Raw genomic sequence first — 24,745 nt, 5'->3', positions numbered from 1 at the left:
CATCCACTTCGCCGGCACCGGGAGCAGCAACATCAGCAGTAGTGGCAGCAGTGATGGCAGCAGTGGCTACCTGGCACAGTCTGAGTCATCCAAATAGTTGGCAGACTCCTCGGTCATTGATTACAGTGAGGACGGATCCCTCCATGGCGAACCTTGCATCCCACTGCCTCTCAAGCTGGTAAATATATATCTCTGTATTGTTGTCTGTCTTCGTTGTCCTTTATTCGGGTTCTTTATTCTTGCCCACACGGCTCTCTCTCTCCGAGACTTCCCCGCTTGGCAGCCCGATGCTGCCATCGCTCCCGTAGCCTCTCACTCCACTCTGATGCAGCCCCGCTGCTGATCTCCTCATGCAGGCCTCCGGCTGCCCTCACTGCAGCCTCAACCGGCTCCCCGTTCCTCCGTGCTCGGTCACCGCTGGCCGACGGTGCCGAGACTTATCCTGGGTGTGTGGCGATCTCGCCACCCTCCAACCTCCGCCCTGCGTGGCCTCACTCTATATTTCTCTCCAACTCTCCCCCCGCTCTTCCGGTTTCTCCCCCTTAAGACTTGATCCCTCTCTCCTACGTGACCTAACTCCTCCCCCCGTGACGTCACATCCGCGAGGCCGTTTACGCCTGCATTACACCAACACTAGAAGAGGTAACGTCTCTCTTCACCCAGTCTATCGGGGGAAGTGTTCCCCAGCTAACGCCCCACGTTAACTCCCTACTTCTCCCTATCCCAGACCTTCCTCTCGATGAGGCTAGCTAACCTGGCCCAGCTTCGGCACAGGTCCCGACCATCAGCCACACGAGTCCGGCCCTCAGAAGGACATCGGACCTCGCTGCTCTGGGGTCGCACCACTGGCTTGCTCTGCCCAGCCCTCAAAAGGGCAGCGGGTCAGAGGAGTTCCAGGGTCTAGCTAGCTGGCCTTCAGTCTTTACTGGTTCTTCGTCTTGGCTGGGTCGAACTCCCCCTCTTCTCTCCGGGTCCCACCTTTTATACGATTTCCCACTGAGGGGCGGGTTTCTGTGAGATCCTATGGGCCCCCCAGCCCCCTCCCCTCCGGAGGCCCTGGGCGTACATCACACAACCGCCCAGGACAGGTTTGTACTGCTTCTCCCAGAGGGGCGGGGCTCTGTGGGATCACACGCGTCCCACAGCCCCCTCCCCTCAGGAAGCCTGGCCCAGGAATGACACAATGACCCGCACCGGTAAGTATGGTAAGTGTGTGCACATCAATACCACCACCACAAATGTAATGAGAGCTCATGTACAATGCAGCTTGCCGGCCCAGAAGATAGCCCCAAATCTCCACGTGTGGCGAGTCCGTACCCAACTGTGCACGTGGGGCTCGCAGTCCAATTTCTGATCGCCATTGCATTCACTTATAATAATAATAATCATTCACTTAGAATAGTAATAATCATTCACTTTGAATAAGATTAATACTTTACTTAGAATAATCATTCACTTAAAACAAGAATAATAATCATTCGCTTAGAATAATAATCTTTCACTTAGAATAATTCATTCACTTAGAATAATAATAATTTTCTTAGAATAATAATAAAAGGCACCTGTGTAAAATGGTTTATTAGGTTCCCACATGCTACAGAGTTAACACGTAAGCTTTCACAACCGATATCATCCATAAGAGTTTTTGGGGTTAGATCTCGTAAATATATAAATGAGTCGTTAAAACTCGTGACCACCCGACACAGCCAACTAGTAAGGGTTGTCATGTAAACAGAACGTGCCAATTCGTCACTAGTACAGCACACCGGTGTGTTGTAGAGCGAAGCCACAAAATTTACAATCTAAGTACGACGTTTGGCCAGTATTTACAACTAGCTTCATCAGGCGACAGCCAGATTTGTGGAGAAGTCTTCCTTATATAGAGGCGTAGATGTGGTGACCACGCTTCTGCGCTCTTGCGCAAAGTGGGGGGGGGGGGGGGATTACTGAGTCAACGTACATGATGCATAGAGTACCAACGGTAACCCCTATTGAAGTATGCTACCCGTTATAGACATGCATTTAAATAATATATTATTTGCATAGAACTTCAACATTATCAAAAAGTATCCTTGTTGGCACGCGTGTTCTGCTACTGCTGACAATTGTATTTGGGAGAATTTAATATTTCTCTGATGTTCTTTTAGTCTCGGGCTGATCATTCGTCCTGATTGACCTACCTAACATTTACCACACGTGCAGTTAATCCTGTACACATGTTGTATATATATGTCGGGTTATGAAATTTTGATTTTAAAAAATTACAAAATTTAAATAAAAAAATGCGTAAATCGAGGAAATAATGCTAATTTATGTAATTATACGCGTAAAATGATAATCGTGGAGATAATCGTATTAATTTGTGCGAATGCTTGCGATTATGTTAATGTGGGCAGTTATGATAATTAGGCTTAGCTTCGCTGCCCAGTGTCGTATCAATCGGGATAAAACAATTATTCTTGCTTAAACATTTATTGATTGTATCTTAGTGTGTTATGTTATGTTAGGTTTCCAAATTCATATCTCAACGCAGGATACAGTTCTTAAAAATAAGATAGTTATGCATGAACATAGGAAAGAAACACTCAAGCACTTCTGTGTTAAGCAATTTTAATTCTAAACAAAAACATGACACTCTAATATGCGAACTCTCATGCTTGGAATTCTCCACGGTACCATTGGGGAGGTTTTCTTTCCGCGAGCAGTATAGATAACCATCAATGATTATGTTGTTTCACTTTGGCCACCGGACATATAATTAATTCCACCGCGTGACATGAGCATAGACGACGATAGGGAGAGTTCTTAAAATAGGCATGCAACGATATTCATATGAAAGGCGATAAGTAAATTATTATTTCCCGAAGGCAAAGTATATGTCAATTAATTCATTGTCAAGATTATGCAATTAACGAAAATGAATGACTAAAACACTTCTAACAATCGTATTCATGTAACTCGATGGGCAGCAACTGCTTTTCACGATCAGTTGATATTTAATGCACCACCCTTTCCGAAACACAAAGATAACTTTCTGGAACAATTTTATTCGTCCCGATATGCGTGTTGTGTGCGTGTGTCTTCTTTGATAAATTCTTCGCGTAAAGTAGACGCCGAGGTTGGGCATTCCTTGTACCAAAATTGTGTTTGTTCCCTGCGGAGCAGTGAGTGTGTGAGGGTGGGCGTGTCATACAAACGGCATCGGAGAATTTTCCTCTCGCTCGGGCGTGGCTGCAGTGAGCCGCCGGCTTTCTCTCTCCGCAGCTAGATGAGCTGCGTCGGCACGATGTTGTCCTTGAAGAGGCTCGGCCGCTCGACGCTCGGTGGCGTCCGGGGCTTTGCGGCGGTCGTTCACTCGTGCGCTGGCCGGCTGGCTCCCGTGCTCTATGGCCGTTTGCAGCTGTTTGTCCGCAGCTGGATGACGAGTCGGCACGACGCTCGCCGTCGTGGTGCGCGATGATTCCGTCGTCGGATAGCGCGCAGCTCATCCGCTGCTGGATGTCTTGGTTCCCAGCTGGTGCTGGTCGATGTGTGGTCGAACACACGGCGCATTCGATGGCGCTCTCCTCTTCCTCACGGGCGGCCGGTCAGGCTTTTCCACTGCTCCGTTCTCTCTCCTTGCTTTCGCCTTTGGCGTGCAGCTGACAGCTTCTCCCGCCCTCACTTCATGGCTGCGCTGGAACCACACATCGTCACTTCGTTCTGCGAGAAGCGACACCGACCATCGGTGTCGGTGACTGCTCCCTCGCGACGGCACCGCAAGCCTGAGCCAGGCTGAAACCAGACTGAACTGCGTGATGTGCGTTTGTGCTTAAACCAAAAACGTGAAACCCCCTCCCCTCTCTGCGCGTCTCTTGCGAGAGAAAAACAAACAAAAAAAACAGATGCCCTCCGCGGCCTCTCCCCGCGGCCTCTCCCCGCACTCCCTCTGAGTGCTTGTCATCTCGAGACCCCTTCATACGTATTTATGGCTGGCATGTGTTTGTGCCGAACCGTTGGAAGACAAAGGTGGCAGGGGAGTCTTTGGTTCTATGGGATACATATTATGTGGTCTGTGTGTTAGATGTATTCCTTGTATCTCTTATGAGTTACCCCCGGTCTTAATATGTCGTGGTTATTACTCGGTTCATGTTTAATCAATATTCGTAATGCTCCTCGTTACGTCATTATTTTGAGGGTTTTGCCAAGCTTCGTTATGAGTTATATGTCGATGCTGGGGAATAGTTTTAGCTTGGACTTAAGTTTTTCGTGATGGCAGGGCTCATGTATTTGGTTCATTAAGTGAGGTTACATAGATAGAAAGATACAATACAAAATAATATATATGTGGTGAATACGAGTAAATTAAGGGAATTAATAATAAAGCCACTATTGTAGACTGCAGTCTTATCACCTTGATTTGTTCTTTTTGCTGAGTTTCAAACTTTTACCGTTAAAGAAAACGCGAGTTGTAACGTTGTTTGTCTCTGCTCTGCATATTATTTATGCACCTCCAGAGCGATTTGGGAATGTCGGGTCATAGACCTTTCATCAATCTGGAGATTTGCAGATAGTCTCTAACCTTTCTTTGCCCTGAAGTTTGTTGTTGAATGGCATTTTACGACCTCCAGATGCTTGGAGTGGCTTGTGAGGGGTAGAGTTGAGAGTTTTGAGGGTATCTGTTTTTTATATATATATTTTTTTCTATTATTATTAAAAAATATTGGCCGAATTATTCTTAAAATGAACTTGAAAAAAGGGGCATAAACACAACACACCTGTTGATAGCTTCGATAATACATCTTTTGTACCAAATTTAAATTTCTGTATTTTATGTACTGTGCTAAATCTGATTCGGATGTTTTGTTTTTCCAACATCTGGCTAGTTTGTCAGTTACTCCCGCTTCATGTGCGCAGTGCTGCAGCACGTTTGTGTGTTGTAAAATCTACATGTAGTTAAATTTACGTGTGGTTTAATGTGCGTGTGATTAAATCTACGCGTGGTTTAATCTACGTGTGGTTAAATCTACGTGTTGTTTAATTCACGTGTGGTTAAATCTACGTGTGTGTGTGGCTAACTCAGAGTATGTATCTGTATTTATCCTGGAGGAATCCGGTGAGCTATGAAGCGCTTTGTCACAGATGTCCAGTAGGGACACGTGGTCAGCGAGTTACAACAACAATCAAAAACACGATAGGAGTGCAAAGTCGAGGAAAGGTAAACAAGTGAATAAAATTAATAAAATACATAAAGTATAGAAGTAAACATTGCATGAGTACATAGACTACTGCCGATCTTTCAACACTGAATGCAACCTTGGGCAAGGCAGCAAACAACAACAGCAGCAGTCCCAGACCACAGCAAGACAACAGGGAGTCGTCCCTCAGTAACACGGCGCATGAACACATCAAGGTGTCGCTGCACGGGTGATAAGGATCGAAGACACAAATCACCTTTGCCAAAGTGATTTGTGTCGGGCGCTCAGAGTCGACCACGTGACCCCGTGACCCCGCCAGTGGAGATCCCCGCGGTTTGCCCGGCAGTGACGTCTCTGCGAGGGTTTGTGGACAAATTATTTGGTTGAAGCCGCGTGGCAGTTTCTGTGTTGTCGTCCTAACTTGCTGCTCCACCTGTGACAAAGAGCTTCATAGCTCATCGGATTGACTCCAGGATAAATAACAAACATTCTGATTCCGGCAGTGGTGCACAATGAACACAGACTCAGCAGTCGTCAATACGCCTGTGGGCTTGAGAGGGAAGTAAATAAATATGAGATGGGCAGTGTTAATGACGAATGTGCTGAGTTTGTGTGTTCATTGTCTACTCAGTGACTCATTTCTTGCCGATCGACTTGTCCAACATCTTCCGTCAGCTCGGCACGCAGACCTTGTCCACCAAGCCAGAGGTGGACAGCTCGGCCTGCTGACCTTGTCCACCAAGCCAGAGGTGGACAGCTTGACACGCAGACCTTGTCCACCAAGCCAGAGGTGGACAGCTCGGCACGCAGACCTTGTCCACCAAGCCAGAGGTGGACAGCTCAGCACGCAGACCTTGTCCACCAAGCCAGAGGTGACAGCTCAGCACGCAGACCTTGTCCACCAAGCCAGAGGTGGACAACTCGGCACGCAGACCTTGTCCACCAAGCCAGAGGTGGACAGCTCAGCACGCAGACCTTGTCCACCAAGCCAGAGGTGGGCAACTCGGCACGCAGACCTTGTCCACCCAGCCAGAGGTGGACAACTCGGCCTGCAGACCTTGTCCACCAAGCCAGAGGTGGACAGCTCTGCCTGCTGACCTTGTCCACCAAGCCAGAGGTGGACAACTCGACACGCAGACCTTGTCCACCAAGCCAGAGGTGGACAGCTCGGTACGCAGACCTTGTCCACCAAGCCAGAGGCTCGCCACTGCAGCAGTGGGAACCATAGCTACCCCAGTCACGTGCTTGTGTCTTCATATCTGCTGGGAATGACGTCAGGGAAAACACTGACGCATCAGTAGCATCGATGTTTTGGTCCCAATACATCAGAGCTTTACATCATTGTTGATATTCTTTGTTGATGTATGCGATAACTGAACATCGATGATTTCGTTTCGATGTGTTGCTTTCAATGTTGTGATACAAAATAGCCACCTTCTCTCGGACCTCCGATGAATACTTTTGCAATTTATACTCCTATACGTTGTTTTTACGTCTATACTTTGTTTTTATGTATTTTAGTGACTTGCTTACCTCTCCTATACTTTGCACTCCTATCGCTTGTCGTATCGCTTGTTGTAACATTCTGACCCACCCCTCGTACAAGATATCTGTGATAAAAGAGCATCAGAGCTCATCGGGTTCCTCCTTCCGGCCTAAATAAAGATTGTGAGTGATGATCCTGCAATGACAGTGCAGTTTATTAGTTTATTTCCATTACATTGTATTACTTACTTCAATAATACACATTTTATTAAATGTGTACATATTAGTTCGGGGTTTCAGTAAAGTTACGTAGAGCAAAAAGATTTACAAAAAAAACTACGACGTTTCTATCGCAACACAAGCAAACTTCATCAGGAGAACGACGATTGCTTGTGTTGCGATCAAAACGTCGTAGTTTTTTTTATTGTTCTACCTGACTTTACCGAAACACCCAAACAATATGAATTCCTGCAGTCCACGACATCTTCAAATCAAGATTCAACCAAAATGTGTTTACGTGCCAAGGCAGCGACCAATCGGAGCGGGGCAACGGGGCTCGTCGCGCGCTCTGATTGGTCCCCTGGCGAAGGGGATTTCCGCGGCGTTTCTCTCAACCCGACCAGGACCCGCGCCGCTTCGAAAATTCCCCAGAGGGGTGAGAGGCGCTGAGGGGGGGGGGGGGCGCAGGTGAGGAGGAGGAGACGCGGAACAGGTGAGCAGGACAAGGAGACAGGTGAGTGGGACAAGGGGACAGGTGAGGAAGACAGTGAAAGGAGCAGTGAGAGAGAGGTAGTGTAGACAGGTGCACGTGCTGTAGGTGCGCGTGCTGTAGGTGCGCGTGATGTAGGTGCGCTTGCTGTAGGTGCACGTGATGTAGGTGTACGTGCTGCAGTTGCTGTAGGAGCGCATGCTGTAGGTGTATATAAAATGGTACCACTCCCATCGTATGTAAAATGTTATTATTGTTTCAAAGCGCCTTGTACAGTGAGGGAAAAAAAGTATTTGATCCCCTGCTGATTTTGTACGTTTGCCCACTGACAAAGAAATGATCAGTCTATAATTTTAATGGTAGGTTTATTTGAACAGTGAGAGACAGAATAACAACAACAAAATCCAGAAAAACGAATGTCAAAAATGTTATAAATTGATTTGCATTTTAATTAGGGAAATAAGTATTTGACCCCCTCTAAATCAGAAAGATTTCTGGCTCCCAGGTGTCTTTTATACAGGTAACGAGCTGAGATTAGGAGCACACTCTTAAAGGGAGTGCTCCTAATCTCAGCTTGTTACCTGTATAAAAGACACATGTTCACAGAAACAATCAATCAGATTCCAAACTCTCCACCATGGCCAAGACCAAAGAGCTCTCCAAGGATGTCAGGGACAAGATTGTAGACCTGCACAAGGCTGGAATATGCTACAAGACCATCGCCAAGCAGCTTTGTGAGAAGGTGACAACAGTTGGTGCGATTTTTCGCAAATGGAAGAAACACAATAGAACTGTCAATCTTCCTCGACCTGGGGCTCCATGCAAGATCTCACCTCGTGGAGTTGCAATGATCATGTGAACGGTGAGGAATCAGCCCAGAACTACACGGGAGGATCTTGTCAATAATCTCAAGGCAGCTGGGACCATTGTCACCAAGAAAACAGTTGGTAACACACTACGCCGTGAAGGACTGAAATCCTGCAGCGCCCGCAAGGTCCCCCTGCTCAAGAAAGCACATATACATGCCCGTCTGAAGTTTGCCAATGAACATCTGAATGATTCAGAGGACAACTGGGTGAACGTGTTGTGGTCAGATGAGACCAAAATGGAGCTCTTTGGCATCAACTCAACTCGCCGTGTTTGGAGGAGGAGGAATGCTGCCTATGACCCCAAGAATACCATCCCCACCGTCAAACATGGAGGTGGAAACATTATGCTTTGGGGGTGTTTTTCTGCTAAGGGGACAGGACAAATTCAACGCATCAAAGGGATGATGGATGGGGCCATGTACCGTCAAATATTGGGTGAGAACCTCCTTCCCTCAGCCAGGGCATTGAAAATGGGTCGTGGATGGGTATTCCAGCATGACAATGACCCAAAACACACGGCCAAGGCAACAAAGGAGTGGCTCAAGAAGAAGCACATTAAGGTCCTGGAGTGGCCTAGTCAGTCTCCAGACCTTAATCCCATAGAAAATCTGTGGAGGGAGCTGAAGGTTCGAGTTGCCAAACGTCAGACTCGAAACCTTAATGACTTGGAGAAGATCTGCAAAGAGGAGTGGGACATAATCCCTCCTGAGATGTGTGCAAACCTGGTGGCCAACGACAAGAAACGTCTGACCTCTGTGATTGCCAACAAGGGTTTTGCCACCAAGTACTAAGTCCTGTATTGCAGAGGGGTCAAATACTTATTTCCCTCATTAAAATGCAAATCAATTTATAACATTTTTGACATGCGTTTTTCTGGATTTTGTTGTTATTCTGTTTATCACTGTTCAAATAAACCTACCATTAAAATTATAGACTGATCATTTCTTTGTCAGTGGGCAAACGTACAAAATCAGCAGGGGATCAAATACTTTTTTCCCTCACTGTAAACAGAAATCTATGCATTGATTTATTTGAAGACAAGTCCAGATATTGTGGCCAAGGTTTAGCAACTTGTTGTTTTTATTTACATAGCATAGCAATTCTTTTTTATAGCAATATATTGGGGGGGACATTTTGAGCATATTTGAATATTGGGGGGGATGTGTCCCCCCCCAATTTTTTTAATAATTACGGCCTCTTCCTCTCTGTCACTGCTCCTCTCTCCATCTCCCTCGTCTTCCTTCCTCCCTCTCCCCCGTCTCCCTCACCTCCCCCCGCTGCCTCCCTCTTTCTCTCCCACTCGCTCACTTCGTCTGGCACGGGAAGCACTGGCTCAGGCCGGGCGTTCTCCGCCTGCCGGTGAGCAAGGGCGGCCAGGGTCTGGTGGACGTCGCCGCCAGGGTCATGAGTTTCAGGGTCATGACCGTCAGGCGGCTGCTGTACGACTGGGAGGAACTACCCTGGAAGTCGCCGGCCCTCGCCCTGCTGAGAAATGCAGGGGGGTGCCTGGGGTACGGAAAGGAGCTCTTCCTGATGGACTTGAGCCTGGTCGATTATACGAGGCTGCCAAGTTATCACCAGAGCCTCTTGGACGCGTTGCGGAGCTTCGAGTTGAGCAGAACACGCGCGCCCTACGACCTCGCGCAGTTCCTGAACGAGCCCGTGTTCTGCAACAACCTTTTCCAGGGAATCAGAGGAGAGAGGACCCTGGCTCTATGCCTCACATCAGCAGGGCTGCGAAAAGTATTCCACCTCGTGCAGACCCACCAGCCCAAGTGGAAGACCGCAGCTGAGATCGCCAACACCGCAGGGCTCCGCTCCATGCTCGCCGGGGAGAAGCTGCTGCGGGACGTGCTCCGCGCCATGAAGGAGCTGCACCTGAAGCTGGAGGCACCGGGGGATGGTGGCGGACCTCCCCCTCCCTCCTCCTCTTTCCCGGAGTTGTGCTTCTCCTGCGCGAAGCCCCCTGGCCACAGCGACTCCGGCAAGCTACTGAAGCTCCGAGGCTGCAGGAACGTGCCCCTCAAGAGTGCTCCAAACACAGCGCTCTACACGTGCTGCATAAAGGTGCTGCGTTCCCGGGACCTGGCCGACCTACCGGACACAAAATGGAGAGACCATTTCTCTCCCCTCATTGTGGCCGCCCCTCAGTGGAAACAAATGTACAAGTCTCCCGTAGCCAAACGCTGCGGTGACCTCCAATGGAGGTTGGCACACTGCACGTTGCCATCGGCCGTCTGGCTCAGCCGAATCTCGCCAGGAGTAACAGACGTGTGCATTTCCTGCGGTGCCAGGGAGGATCTGCCCCACCAGTACTTACACTGCCAGCGGCTCAAACCATGGCGGTGTACAGAACGAGAAAAAAGATGCTGGAGGGTGACACTGACGGCTGCTCTATGCTTCCAGTGTTCAGATGCCTGCTTAAGGTGCGGCTCCGGCAGGAGCACGCATAACACACACACGTTGGTGATGTGCACGTCTTCTTCGAACGCTGGGGAGCCGGAAAGGCCCTCTGCACCAGCGTGGACGGCACCCTCATGTTCACCTTCTGAAGCGCTCGCTCGTCACCGTGGCGTGCGCGATGACCACCACCACAACCACGTGACTTGTCTTTTGTATTGTGCGCGGTGCTTTCAGCGCCATAGCACGTCGATTTGTAACGTTTGTTTTCTTTTGTTTGCTGGTGACTTTGTGTATTTCATATTGAAATTGCCTCCAGTGCTTTTGCTGCTGGCAGCAATAAAAGTTGTTTAAAAGTCAAAGTCTTTCTCATCTCCCTCCCTCACCTCCCTGTCCCCTCTCACTCTCTTCCGCACTGGACCCAGGTCATCGAGACAGGGAACGTCTTTTACGACATAGTGACGATGGTGTTGCGTGCACAGTGCTAGCGGTGTCACGCTGTGTGCATCGTGCATCAGGGCGATGCGCTGTTTGGTGTGACCAGGGCCACGTTCAGGTTAAGGCGGCCTATGGCTGATAAGAGGGAAGGGCGCAGGAAAAGGTGAAGTCATTAAACTTTATTTATTTATTTAGCCAAGTAAAATGTGCACATTCCACTCGTGGTGAATTCATTAAACACAAATCACTGCACTCATCTCTTAAAACATTTTCCCTGCTCACTTGAGCTGCTGTGGCAAAGTCACCAATAAAGTCCGATGGTCGCGCTACCCACGAGAGGTGTTCTGGGTGAGATCGCGTAAATTTACGCTCAACCAGAACACCTCTATTACTGATCATATTGGTCACGACAGGCTGCGTGTTAAACTGGCCACGCTCTCGTCACTCCGCTGTTACTTCGACGTGGAACGGAGGGTCTAGAGGAGGGCCTACGAACTACGAGGGGGCCTCACGAGCTGCTTCGGCCCCGGTGGCGACGCGCGTCGACCGAGCACGCCGGTTGACGGGCGGCGCGCGGTGCGAGCTGTCCGCGGTGTCGCTTGTGCCTCAGGAGACGATGGCGGCAGAAGTGGAGGCCCACAAGCTGCTGGTGCGGCGATGCCTCGACGACATCAAGAAGCTCGACGGCGGCAGCAGGTGAGGGACGCAGCGAGGATTGCGAGAGATGGAGACCTCGGGGTTCAGAGACGGCCGAGCGTCCAACTTTTCCAGCGATGAGTCGCTGACCTCTTTGCATCATTCCTCTCCTGAGCACGAGGACGTGATCCCACACACAAGGGGGGGCTAAGTGGCTAAGTTAGCGTCAGCAACGGGGTTCTCTCCGCAGGATGCGGCCGTGCATCTGAGCTGTGCGAGGCGACGCGTGGAGAGCGGCAGTGCCCCACTCTACGTGTCGCCGTGCACCGCCACAGAGTGCGTCGCTGTGCACCACCACGCAGTGTGTCACTATGCACCACCACGCAGTGTGTCACTGTTCACCACCACGCAGTGTGTCACTGTGCACGCCGCTGGGGTAGTGGAGCGGCGGCGTAGCGGTCGACGCCGCGCTACGAACCCGGAGACCCGAGTTTGATTCCCGACCATGGCCAACACCGATGACGATTATCTGAACCGGTCATGGGCCTCCCCTAGGTCGATTCAGCCTCAAAATGAGTATCTGGTGCGGTGTGCAAACTTCGCCACTGGGAAGAAAAAGGCGGCCCGGTGTGGTGTTGGACACCCACCCCCTCGTTAACAGCACTGTTCAGGCTATACGGGGGGATATTTGTTTTTGTGTCTGCTCATCACTCCATCATGCTCTGACTCTCCATGTATACACGCCTCTGCATCTCTCTCCACTTCTCTCTGCCCCTTGTCTCGTCTTTCTCTGTCTCTCCGTGTTGCCTCTCTGTGCCTACATCTTTGTGTCCCTGTTAATCTGTATAATTCCCACTACTTGCGTGTTTCTCTTGGTGTGTGCATGTACATCCGCGTGCATTATTTGTGTGGTTTCTTCATCATTGAAGCAAGTGCCATGTCCCTGGTGTGCGACAGAATTGAGAGACCTGACAGTAGAGTAACAGCACCAACATCGCGACCCACACACTCGGGAATCGTATCGGAGTCGATGGTGGAATATTTGAAAGGTGGCCAAATATCTTGTGGCCTTGCAGCTCTGAGAGGGACTGTGGTCCTGAAGTCCCCCCCCCCCCCCACCAATGCCCCCACTTCCACTACCCCCTCCACTACCCCCACTTCCACTACCCCCTCCACTACCCCCTCCACCACCTCCACCACCCCCCTCCACCACCCCCCTTCAACACCCCCCTCCACTACCCCCTTCACCACCCCCCTGGATAAACCCAGCATGGATCGTAGGCAGGCCAGCCTAAATTTATCTAACCGGCGAAGATGTTCCATTAGGGGGATCCATGTTTCGCAAGCGTAGAGAAGGGAGGACATGACTGTGGCTGAGAAGACCTGAGGCTTCGTGTGGAGCGACAGACCAGGTAGCTTCCACACAGCGTTGCGCAACCGATGAAAAGATGATGCTGCTCGACTGATTTAGAGTGAGACTTCTGCTGCCAAACAGAAGCCGGTCATAAGCACACTGCTCAGGTATGGGAAAATCTCCACTCTCTTCACAACTGCCCCATCACCAACTGGGAGTTGTGGGGGTGGAGTGTCCAATGGTACAACATACCCAGGCAGGTGCTTAGTTTTGGTGGGGCTGATGATAAGGACCCACCTCTGAGTAGCACGCTCCAGGTTCAGCAGCAGCGACTCTTAACTCCTCCTCTGAGTGAGCAGCAATTACCAGATCATCGGCATACATAACATGGCTGACCAATAGGGAGCCATCCCTTGAATGCACCCGGGTATCGATCAGCCTCCCATTGTATCTGTACCAGATGGAAATTCCTCCGGTATAGCCATCGAAGGCTTCACGAACTACATGGTCGAAATAGATGTTAAATAGTGTGGGAGCCAGAGGAAATCCCTGTCGCACTTCAAGGTGAACAGGGAATGGCTCCGACTCCCGGCCACGTAGTTTTACCCGGGCCTACTCACTATCATGAAGGTCCTTAATGATCGTGAGCAGAGAGTCAGGGACTCCAAAAGCACGAAGAACAACCCAGAGCCCAGACCTACTGATGGTATCATAGGTCTTGAACAGGTCAAGCAGAGATGTAGGTCTTGTTGGAATTCCTTACAACTTTGCTGTAGCAGACACAGAAAATATGGCATGTGTGCAGGACCGCCCTTTCCTGAAACTGCATTGGGGCTCCGCACGCCTCTCCTCAGCATTCCTGGTGAGGCGATATTGAATAATCCTTGCCAGGACCTTTCCCGGCACACTGAGGAGTGAGATGCCACTGTAGTTGTTACAGTCTGTGCGGTCCCCCAGTGGTCCAGACTGTTGTTATGATGTCATGTAGGGCAGTCTGTGCGCAAATGCCACCCTCCCTCAGCATTTAGCTTGGGAGATCTTCTCTGCCCGGTGCCTTTCCTGGTCTCAGACTCTGGATCGCCTTCAGTACTTCCTCAACAGATGGCACCTCAGCCAGCCACTCACGGGGGTGACTACAATATTTGAGTCACCGCAGCCTCAGCAGGGTCATCTTCACTTTCCCCCCATGATGTTTTCCAGGCTGAGGGATTTCCCTTCCCCCAAGACCTCACAGAAATGCTCAGCAAATCTGCAAACCTGTTTCTGGGGGTCGGAGATTGGATGAACGTTCTTTCCCCTAATGATGGTGATAGGTGTGACACTATAAGTTACTTTTTTTATGGAATTAAAGAGTGATTTGTGATCGCGGGCCACTGAGGCAGATTCCATCTCCTCAGCAACCCGCGACCACCACCCGTCCTTGCAGTGCCTCACGGCTCTCTGAACCTCCGAGAGAAAATTGCAGTAAGCCTCCTCATTCTCTGATGTGGGATGCTGTAGACGATGAGAATGGGCCAGACGAATTTTTTTTCATCCAGCCTGAACATCTCCTCTGTCAGCTAGGGTCTCTGAAGAGGTCTGGACCGTGTATACAAGGCAGCTATTGCAGCTGCATGAGCCAGTCTCATGCAGCTGCAATGGCTCCACCACCCCCTCCACCACCCCCTCCACCATCCCCACCCCCACCACTACTCCCTCCACTACCCCCTCCAATCTCCACTACTCCCTACCATACACCTTCCACTACCCCCTCCCCGACCCCCTCCACTACCACCTCCACTACCACCTCCACTCGCCCTCCACCACCCCCACCACTACCCCCTCCACTACCCCCACTATTACCCCCTCCACCACCCCCACCACTACCCCCACCACCAACCCCACCACCACCCCCTCCACTACCCCCTCCACCCTCCACTACCCCCTACCATACCCCCTCCACTACCCCCTCCACTACCACCTCCACTACCACCTCGACTAGCCCCTCTGTTGTATATGTTGGTTATCGAAATTTGTTATGTTGTATGCGTGCGTGGGTGAAATTATTATGTTGTATATGTGGGTTATGAATATTCAGTGAAAATAATAATAATTAAATGAAATTTGGCCAAATGTGTAATTATCCGGAAATATGTTAATTTATGTAATTATGCACATTTTAATTATGCCAATTCGAGAGGTAATCGTATTAATTATGCGAGTGGGTGTAATTATGATAATGCAAGTCGTTATGATAACCAGACCCCGCCTCGGTGACGAGGGTGGGTTATCGATCGGAATAAGGCAATTAATCGTATGCAGTTATGCAGGTTTGGTGTAAGTATGCAAGATTAACTTAGATTAACTCGGCATCGTTGTCTAGGTTCGTCTCATTCTCGCTTTAACATTCCCAGAGTGTGTATTCGTGGTTATATTTTAGGTCCCCGGTTCACCCCGTTATCGCTTTAACATTTACTGAGTATGTATTAGTGTGTTTATTAAGGTCACCAAGTTCAGATCTCAACGCAGAAGCAGATCTTATGCATAGATTTCAGGAAAGAATCACACAACCACTTCTGTATTGATCAATTTATTACTAATTCAACCTTAACTATGATATAGTATGCGAACTCTCAATCCCGGAACGTCAACACGGCATCAATACAGTATCATAAACGATTGTCTGATTTCACCTTGACAACGGCACATGGATCCCGCATAACGCGATGGTTGTTAGTGAGAGAGAGAGTCGTTAAAATATGCAAATACTATGCTAAGAAAACCTTAACGTTAATGAATGATTATACTCAATATTGTTCACGCAGTACCGCACTCCTTATTGATCATACGCAACCCATATCACGTTGTTAGCACCTTGGGTCACGGGACAGTTGAATATTCTGTAGAGGATGCGAGTACGTGCGGCGATTATGACTGAAAGATACTTGAAAGATTATACGGCGATAAAAAAACACAATCAAAAACAGTTATTATTCTTAAAGGCACCAATCTCAACAGATACATCGGCAGGTTATCTGACAACAGAACGGCTCGGAGTAAGGGCCTGCGACGGTGCTCCTTTTCCGAAGATCGTTATCTTATACCAAGTTTACTAATTGGGGACCAGATCACCTGATAAGGATCCGGTGGGCCACCACTCCCCACGTGAGCGTGGCTCGGCGGAAGGAGGTGCCAAGAATCAGTTCGTATTGATGGATCTGTTGGGAATTTATGCGATTAAGAGTACAGCCCACTAAATATTAAAGATAAAATTACGAATAGTCTTATAAACGACGGATGGCCATCACTCGGTCTCGTTGTGATGCCTTCCCAGCCACGGATGGCTTATGGGTTCGAGTGTGTTTGAGTGGTAAGAGTTGTCTTGAATAGTCAGTGTTCGGAGTCGATTCTTTATGTCAAACAGACGCCTGGTGGTCGTGTGGTGAGGAGGCGGTGCGCGTCATACGTATCAGTCGCTCCCCTGTCACCGTGGTGAACTGGTTCGGATGCCCGTTGATACGCTGTCGCAGTTCGGAACCCGGTCGGTAGGTGGCGCCCACAACTCGCTCGCAGCGTGCAGTGTTGGGTCGTCGCCAAACCGCGACCCTCACCACTCCGGCGGCAGCAGAGACCTCCGACTCGGCAGAGGTTGACCCACGCAGGCCGAGTTGAGCTGTCAAGCGGGTCTTGCCCGCCTGCAGAGGAGATGGGGAGCCGCTTGAGTCGAGCCCCGAGAGCCGGCTTTGGTAAGCCGATCGAACTCGGCTGAGTCCCAGACGAGCTGAAGATGAGTCGAGCCGACCCGCTGGTCGCAGCTCGCTCCTGAGCCGACCCTCCTGGTCGCACTCGCTCCTGAGCCGACCCTCCCGGTCGAGCTCGCTCCTGAGCCGACCCGCTGGTCGCACTAGTTTCCAATGCTCAGGATCCTTTCCTTTATGCCGAAAAATCCCCCTGGATCCCGCCCACAAGGCGGGGCTTCTTTCGATTTTTGCTGTGTCAGGATTTGTCCGTAGGCAGGTGTGTCCATGTGTGTGTCCGTACGTCCGTATGTCCTTGTGTGCATCACCCACGGTATATTCCGTTGTCACACTCCCTCCATAAACCCACGAGCAAACAATCAGATGTTACAAATTGCCTCGAGGTCGTCTCTCTGTCTGGGTGCAATAGTATCTCTTGTTTGGCCTTCTTCATGAACCCAAAACACAGACGTTACAAATCGTCTCATAGGCGTCTTTGTTCGCACAACCTGGAGGGGGGGGCAACACTCTCTCCGACCCGGCGCACAAAGAAATGGTTAAAAAGTTTTAAGTTAACATTTGTCCCTTACTATTTCACAGTTATGATTCTGTATGTAACCTAAGGTCTGTCGTTTCCCATCGTGGTGCTTGACTCAAGTGGAGGTGTTTCCCCGAGCGTATACACACTCCTATCCCGCGCTGCGGGGATACAAAGACGGCCGGGATCTCCCTTTCTCTCCGACCCTGGGTTTAACATCGTTTTTATATTATGTATTATATTCGACCTGGTGGTGATTCATCCCGTTATCCTGGCTTTTCATAAGTTTTACTTTTGTCTTTTCATGCATATGCTTCGGGTCGAGTTGTATAGAAAGTATTAAAGTATGGAAATAACATTTCATATTGACTTAATGATGGTGATGGTTCAGTAGGCGTAACTTGTGGCCTGGTTTAATTGGAGTGGGTGTGAATATCAATAACTTTAGCCTACCCTGTTGTTAAATTCCGACTTTAACGTTACTTTAATAGCAATACAGAATAATTGAGCTTTTTGTCTTAACTAGGCGAACGCGAACTTCTGGTGACCCCCGCAGCCTTGTTGTTCAGCTGGGTCTGCCTCCTTGAGAGATATACAACACTCTTTTAAATCAGCTGTGGCCATCCAACCTTCTGCTCTGGGAGTGTTATTCTTAATTTCAGGACAAAGGCCCCCTCACGTTCAGACGTGCAGGGTTATTTAAATCAGCTCCCTCCCCTGTGCACACAGCCTTGAGCTGACCCACTTGTTTATCTTTGTTCCCTCAGCTGCAGGAGGACAAGGCGTACTTCTACCTCCCCCCTGTGTGCACGTGTTCTAACTAGCTCGGAATCCCTAACACACAATCAGTGATGATTCCTGGCTTTCTGTGGTTGTGATTTAGACAAAGGCGCCTCTGTTTTCTTCCATTGCCTTTGAGTCGACACTGCCCTATTATTTGCCCATGTGCTGAGGTCATAGAATTCGTTTTGACTTCAGTAATATTAACATTCAGTATTGGATTAGCAAATGGGCAATGGTTCATTGATGTAGCTCGCAGCCTGGTCTCCAATTTGAGCGAGCGCGAGGATCGATAATTTAGCCTACTCTGTTGTTGAATTTCGAATTTTGACGTTACTTTAAAACCATGCAGGATGGTTGGGCTTTTTGCCTTAACTATGTCTGGCTGACACTCCCACTGTCTCTGCCCTTGCACGGGTGACATGTGCCCGTTCATCAGGCCTTATCTTTCCTTGAAGCAAGGTTGCAAATTCTGCCATCCTAGCCCTCCTCCAGTTCATTACTTAACAACACCTGGTGTTTTGCATTTTGCTGCGCTTTGGTGTGTTTCATTCATTAAAAAAACAAGTAAAAAGATAATATATAAAAATCTCATCAAATATGATTAATCTCAATTTTGGAAGAAGGGTTAGGATACAACATTCCGCCCTTTTAAAAATGACCAGTGGTCAAATGGCCACGGGTTATTTTTAAAAAAAAAATATGCATACCCTTCTTCCATCATGAACCATCGATTGTCCTCAAGTTTTGCTGCTATTCCTTACAACGCGCGCGTACGTGTCACAACTTAACACGGTTATATGTGACAAGAGAGAGGAAAAAAGAAAAAGAAAAAAATTCTAAAGGAAGGTAAAAAGATAAGGGAGGGAAAAATTATTCTATTGACTATGTGTTATAGGAGATATCGTTAAAAATATAGTTTCTACGGTTATTCTTGGGTGGCATCATCAGGCCTTGGCTCTATCCCTGTTCCTGGGCTCGAATGGTAGGTGGCTTGTGCCTGCGATTAGTCTTTTAAGTTCGGCATTCATTTTGGCCACATGGTATGTTAAGGTTAGAATAGCCAGGACTAGTATGATCATCCCGGTTGCCCCTGTGATTCCCATCCCCATCTGTTGATTTCGCTGATATCCAGCCTCTTCGGTCGCCCAAGTAAGATCTGTTATGTTAATCTCTGATTCGCTGAGGGATAATTTCACCATATGGAATTCTTTACTGTTCAACAAGTTGGACAGAGTGCTGCTTATCTCAAACTTGTGGCCTCGGAATGTGTCTACTATTTCTACCTCCGCTTGGTGTAGGCTTTTGTCTAGGTTATATAATACCTTGTCCCCTATGCGTACGAATGTTCCTCTTGGTATTGTGACCAGGTCTTCGGATGGCTGGGCACTGTTCAATTGGGCTCTGGTTCCAGCTTCTGCCGGGTTCTTCCCACTTCTTGTGACCAGTCTTATCACGGCGATGTCATGGTTCGTCGACTCTTGTTGTCCGTCTCTGTCGGTTTGGTCTTCTAGCTTCCACGGGGTGCCTTCCAGGCTTCCCACTTTTGCTATGGCATCTGCTTGGTCGTTCCCAGTTTTCTCTTGACCAGGTATCTTGGAGTGCCCTTTGACTTTCTTCCAAAATATCTTCATATCCTTGTTCTGAACCATCTTATCTATGGCCTCGAATAGTTCTCGATGGTGAATTGGTTTATTCCTGTGGTTCTTCATCTCGTTTTTTTTCCATATGGGTAGGTGGTGCAGGAAGCTGTGCTGTACGTAGTTGGAATCAGTGCACACCACCATGGTCCGTATTTGGTTATCGGATGCCATCTGGACAGCGACGTGTACCCCGACCAACTCTGCATACTGGTTTGACTTTGGTCCCAGCTGAAATCCCTCTTGAATCCCTGTGAGTGGGCCAGTTTCTCAAATGACTCCTGACCCAGCGTGAAGCTTGTTCTCCTTCATCTTGGAGCATCCATCGATGTATACCACTGGTAGGTCGGCACATGTCTCCTTCCTGAAGGGCAGGTACCTGTTGTCCTCCGGAGGTATCTGTCCGTCCTCTGCTTCTATGCTGTCAAAGGTACAATCATGTAAATCGGCAAGACCTTGGGCCATTGGACTTTTCTTGTTTTTTGCGTATTTCACTGTGATTGGTAGGCCTTGGAGTGTCAGTGCCCAGCTGGCTATTCGGCTGCTGGTTACGCGGCCCTCTCGAATCTTCTTACTGTTGAGGTATGCCAAGGATTCATGATTCGTTTCCAGGATGATCCTCTCTCCGTTCAACAAGTTCCGAAAATATTGTATGGCCCAGATGTTTCCAAATATCGCCTTCTCACACTCGGAGAACTTCATCTCCACTCCCCGGAGGGCTTTGCTGGCATAGGCAATAACTCGTTTCTCTGCTTCCTGTCTCTGGTACAGTACCGAGCTGATACTATGATCTGAGTATGCGGTCTCCAGGTAGTATTCTTTCCCTTTCTCTGGGTATGCTAGGCAGGATGCCTCTGTGATCTGTCGTTTTAATTCTTTTTCTGCGGCTTCCTGTTCCCACTCCCATGGTTCGTCCTTTTGCAGTAGTTTAACTAAGGGTCGAACGATTCCTGCGTAGTCGTCCACGAACTGTCGAAGGTAGTTGCAAATCCCTAAGAAGCTCCGAAGGGTCGTGACTGTGGTGGGCGATTTGAGTGCGAGGAGGGCTTCAAGTCTTTTGGTTTGGGGTAACATTCCCTCAGTGCCGACCTGGAGCCCGAGGTAGTCCACCCTTTTGCGTGCCCACTGTCCTTTTTGTATTGAAATCTTTGCGCCTGCTTCCTTTAACTGCTCGAGGGTATGCTGGAGGCTCTCGAGGTGTTCTTCCCATGAGGAGTCCTTGACTAGTATGTCGTCGACGTAGACGATGGTGCCTCGCTCTTTTGCGTCGCCCATCGCCTTGTGGAGGAATATGTTGAAGTCTGCAGGTGAGTTCGAGTATCCGAACGGGCAGCGATTCCAAGTATACTGTATTCCGTCGAAGGTGAAGGCCAACTTGTATTGATCGGTTTCTTTTACTGGCATGGTCCAGAAGCCATTTGCTAGGTCCATTGTGGTGAGTACCTTTGCGCCTTTTATTTGGTTGAGACCGTGGTCGATTTCTGCCATTGGCCATCGAGATAGGGGAACTGTTTTATTGAGTTGTCGGTAGTCAATCGTGAGTCTCCATTTTCCCGTGGGTTTTAGTACTGGCCAAATGGGTGAGTTGTAGGTCGAGTTGCATTCCCGGATTATGTTATTTTTGAGTAGGTTCTCTAGGGTTTCTTGGATCGATTCATAGGCGGCCAGTGGAATCTTGTATTGTTTCACGTATACCGCTGGTGCTCCCTCCAGTGTGGGAATGGATACCACATGTAGGTCGGTTTTGCCACAATCATAGGAGTCTTTGGAGAACAGGGAGTTGTATTTTTGGAGCAGTTGTCGTAGCTCGTCTCGTTGAGTGTCGCTCTCTAGGGCGTCTGCTGCTTCAATTTGTTGTTCTATTTGTTCTTCTATTGTAAGGACTCTTTTCTCTTGGTTTGGATCTAGGGCCTTCGTGGTTTCGGGCGGCTCAATTGAAAGTTCCTTTTGCGTTACTATCGGTTGAGTTGCCTTGGCTTCATCCGAGGGTAATACGCTCTTGCCCTTGTGTTCTCCTTCATCAGTTTGCAGTTCGTCGGTTTGGCCTACAGGGGGCGGTATATACTCCATGAGGGGACGGTCATTTGGTGATACTGACTCTAAGTCGGCTTCCTTTCGGTCTTCTCTCAGTCTGTTAGTCATTAGCTGAGTGATTCGAATTCCTGCTGGGAGCTCGTCTTCGTTCCTGATTGTCGTTGGTAGGTCGTCGAGCTCTTGTGTTATCACTTGGATTCCCGTGGAGTCTCTCATAACGTCTTCATCTTCTGAGTCCCTTTGTTGCTCCGGCATTGACTGTGCCCAAATTCGTCGGGATTCAAGGTTCATAATGGGTTTCAGGCGATTCAGTAGTTCGATCCCAATAATCAGTTCTTTTCCTGGGTATTGTACGACATATAGTGGATGGTTCATGTTGATTTTGTTGAACGTCAATTTCGTCATAACTTTGCCCAATGGTCGCATGTGGGTCCCTTCACATCCTGAGTAGGTAAGTTTACTTGGCATCATTTGTAGTGTTTCATTCTTCCTCTGGAGGGCAGTCTGGAGTTCGTCAAATAATTCTCTGGATATCATGGATATTTCTGCTCCAGTATCACAAAGGCCCTGGCTGGTCAGGGTGTCTTGCAGTATTACTTCCACGTGGACTCGTCCGACTGGTCCTACGGGAATCAATTCCCCCAGATGGTACCCTTTTCCCTCTGGTACCACTTCGGTGATTGCTTCGAGGCTTCTTGTCTTCCCTACGTTCACTTGGGCTACCTTTGCTCTGGGTGTGTCCTCCTCCTGTGTGGGTATAGTTGGTATTCTTCCCTTCGCTACTTGCATGGGAGTCTTCATACTCCCTAGGAGCTCTTTTTCCATCCTAATGTGGTGAGCATATCGATTCCTGTTAGCTAACGGTGGTCTATGCCCTATTGCTAGTGGAGGCGGCAGTGGGGGACGATATGGGGACTGGTTTGGTGGGCGTCGGCCTCCGCGGGGTAGGTATGGCCCGTCACTCGCTCTTCCTCCTCCATAATTCCAGCCTCCGCCCTCTTCTGCATTCCATGGTGGTGGCGGCTGTGGGTGCCAGGTTCCTCTGGCCTCGTTCCTCCCCCCACGTGGAACGTTATTCAGCGTGTTGTGGACGGGTGTTGATTCTATTGGGTTAGGCGCCCTCTCCTGGGGGAATTCATGTCCACCCCGTGTGGCGCTAATATTATTCCTTGGAGATTCGCTTCCCTCCAGATCGAGGCATTCTTTATCTCTGGTGACGATGTGGGTTTTGTCTATGCCAGTGGTTTTCCGTCCGTTCACCCAGGCCGTGTGGGCCTTGCTTTCAATCTGGCGTAGGGAGGCAGTCTCGGGGTCCAACATCATTCCTACTATTCTCACTATTTCAGGTCTCAATGATTGGAAGAACATCACTTTTAAGACTGTCTTATCTCCCTGGGCATTGTCCACGTCCCCTGCGTAATATGCTTTCTTAAGGCGTAGGAGATAATCTCGTGGGTCTTCGTCTACACGCTGGGTCATCAACTTTGCCGCGTTCAATCCTTCGGATAGTGTGGAGTATTCCCCAAATCTCTTAACTACTGCTCGGCTCAATTGTTTAAAGTCACTCTTCACCCTATTTGGCAGGGAGGCTACCCATGGTCTGGCGGGTTCATGTAGGCTCCTTGATAATAAACATGCCTTTTCTGCTGATTTACCCAGACCCCGGATCTTAGCCTCCTGTTCTACTGTAGCTATGTGAGTGTGTATATCCCTGTTCTTGTTATGTGGATCGAAATAGGGAATTCTCACGAGTGCTTTGTCCATTAGTTTTAGTGTCTTACTGTTAAAAGTGTGTCGTTCGTCATCAGTGGTGTCGGTTCCTGAGGAGTGCTCCCTTGAGCTACCCTTGTCTCCACTATCACTGTTGTCATGTGTCCCGTGTCTGTGTCGTGATCTCCCTCTGTCCGAGGATTCGTATCTGTCCCGTTGCTTGTGTCTCTTGTTTTCCTTATGTGGGTCTTGTGATTCGTGCTTGTGGGTTGGTGTGCGTGATCTCCTTGAGTGGTGTCTATGTGGTGAGTGTTTTTGTCCTTGACCTTCATGCTGCCTACTACGTGTGTGGTGCCTGCTAGGTGAGGTGTTGTATTTATGTTTGTCTCGTGCTTCATGGTTATCGGGATTCCTGTCTCTGTCATCTGTGGTGCGGGTGGTTTTGCATGGGTGATTTTTACATGTCATGCGTCCCTCTGGTGAGCTCTCTCTGTTACCCATGTCGTGTTGGTCATCGTCAGAGGAGTCAGTGTCAGATGAGCCGTCACCATCACGGTGGCTCTGCTTAACATAACTTTTGTAGTGCCTTTTGCACCTGCTACGTGGGTCAATTTGGCTCGGTGATTTCTGCTTATCCCATGGCTCATGCTTGTGTGATGTGCGTCTCTCTGGTGAGCTCCTGTTACCCGTGTCGTGTTGGTCGTGTTTGTGCGAGGTGCGTTTCTCTGGTGAGCTGTCTTTGTCATCTGCATCATGTCGGCCATACTTGCGTAGCGTGCGTCTGCCTGGTGTGCTGTTTATGTCATGTTTCCCGTCTTGCACCAGCTCCGCCCTTTTCCGCTCTATCATTACAGTGTATCCTGATGACTTAGGGTTAATTATTTGTCTCTCTCTAACGTTGGGGTGGTCGGCCTCATGTTTTCCCGTTTGTATTATTATTTCCTCTTCTCTCTCCTCGATTTGCGAGGGTGTTACTTTATCAAAATTGCTTTGCATAGTAGCCATACTCATTGTGGGATCTGGCCCTGGGCTACGTCCACGTGGCTCGGAGTGTGGTAAATTGTTACTCCCGTATGTGTTCTGTGTATCAACGTCTGGGTGTTTCACTGGTGCATTTAGTGCGGATTCTTTCTCTCTCACGAGGGCGTGCAGACGCTCTACCTGCACCATTAAGGACAGTTTCTCTTGTCTCTCCCTTTCAAATTTTTCCTCATTCCATAATCTTTCTCTGTCTGTCTGTGCGAGGAGATACGAGTCTA

General features: G+C 49.1%; 1 protein-coding gene across 1 annotated transcript in view; it reads left to right on the top strand.

Moving 5' to 3' along the window:
* The first annotated feature begins 11,679 nt into the window (after positions 1 to 11,679).
* Positions 11,680 to 24,745, top strand: part of LOC133345334 (uncharacterized) — a 102,185-nt gene continuing 89,119 nt past the window's right edge. Inside the window, exon 1 of the mRNA XM_061556010.1 lies at positions 11,680 to 11,774. Within this exon, the coding sequence (XP_061411994.1) occupies positions 11,695 to 11,774 (80 nt within the window). The 5' untranslated portion in view covers positions 11,680 to 11,694. The remainder of the gene's footprint in view (positions 11,775 to 24,745) is intronic.

The sequence above is a fragment of the Lethenteron reissneri genome, chromosome 21, assembly GCF_015708825.2.
Source record: "Lethenteron reissneri isolate LAM-NWPU_2019-01 chromosome 21, ASM1570882v1, whole genome shotgun sequence".
In the NCBI taxonomy this organism is placed as follows: Eukaryota; Metazoa; Chordata; class Hyperoartia; order Petromyzontiformes; family Petromyzontidae; genus Lethenteron; species Lethenteron reissneri.
The sequence above is the reverse complement of the archived record's forward strand: the minus strand, read 5'-3'. Positions and strand labels throughout refer to the sequence as shown.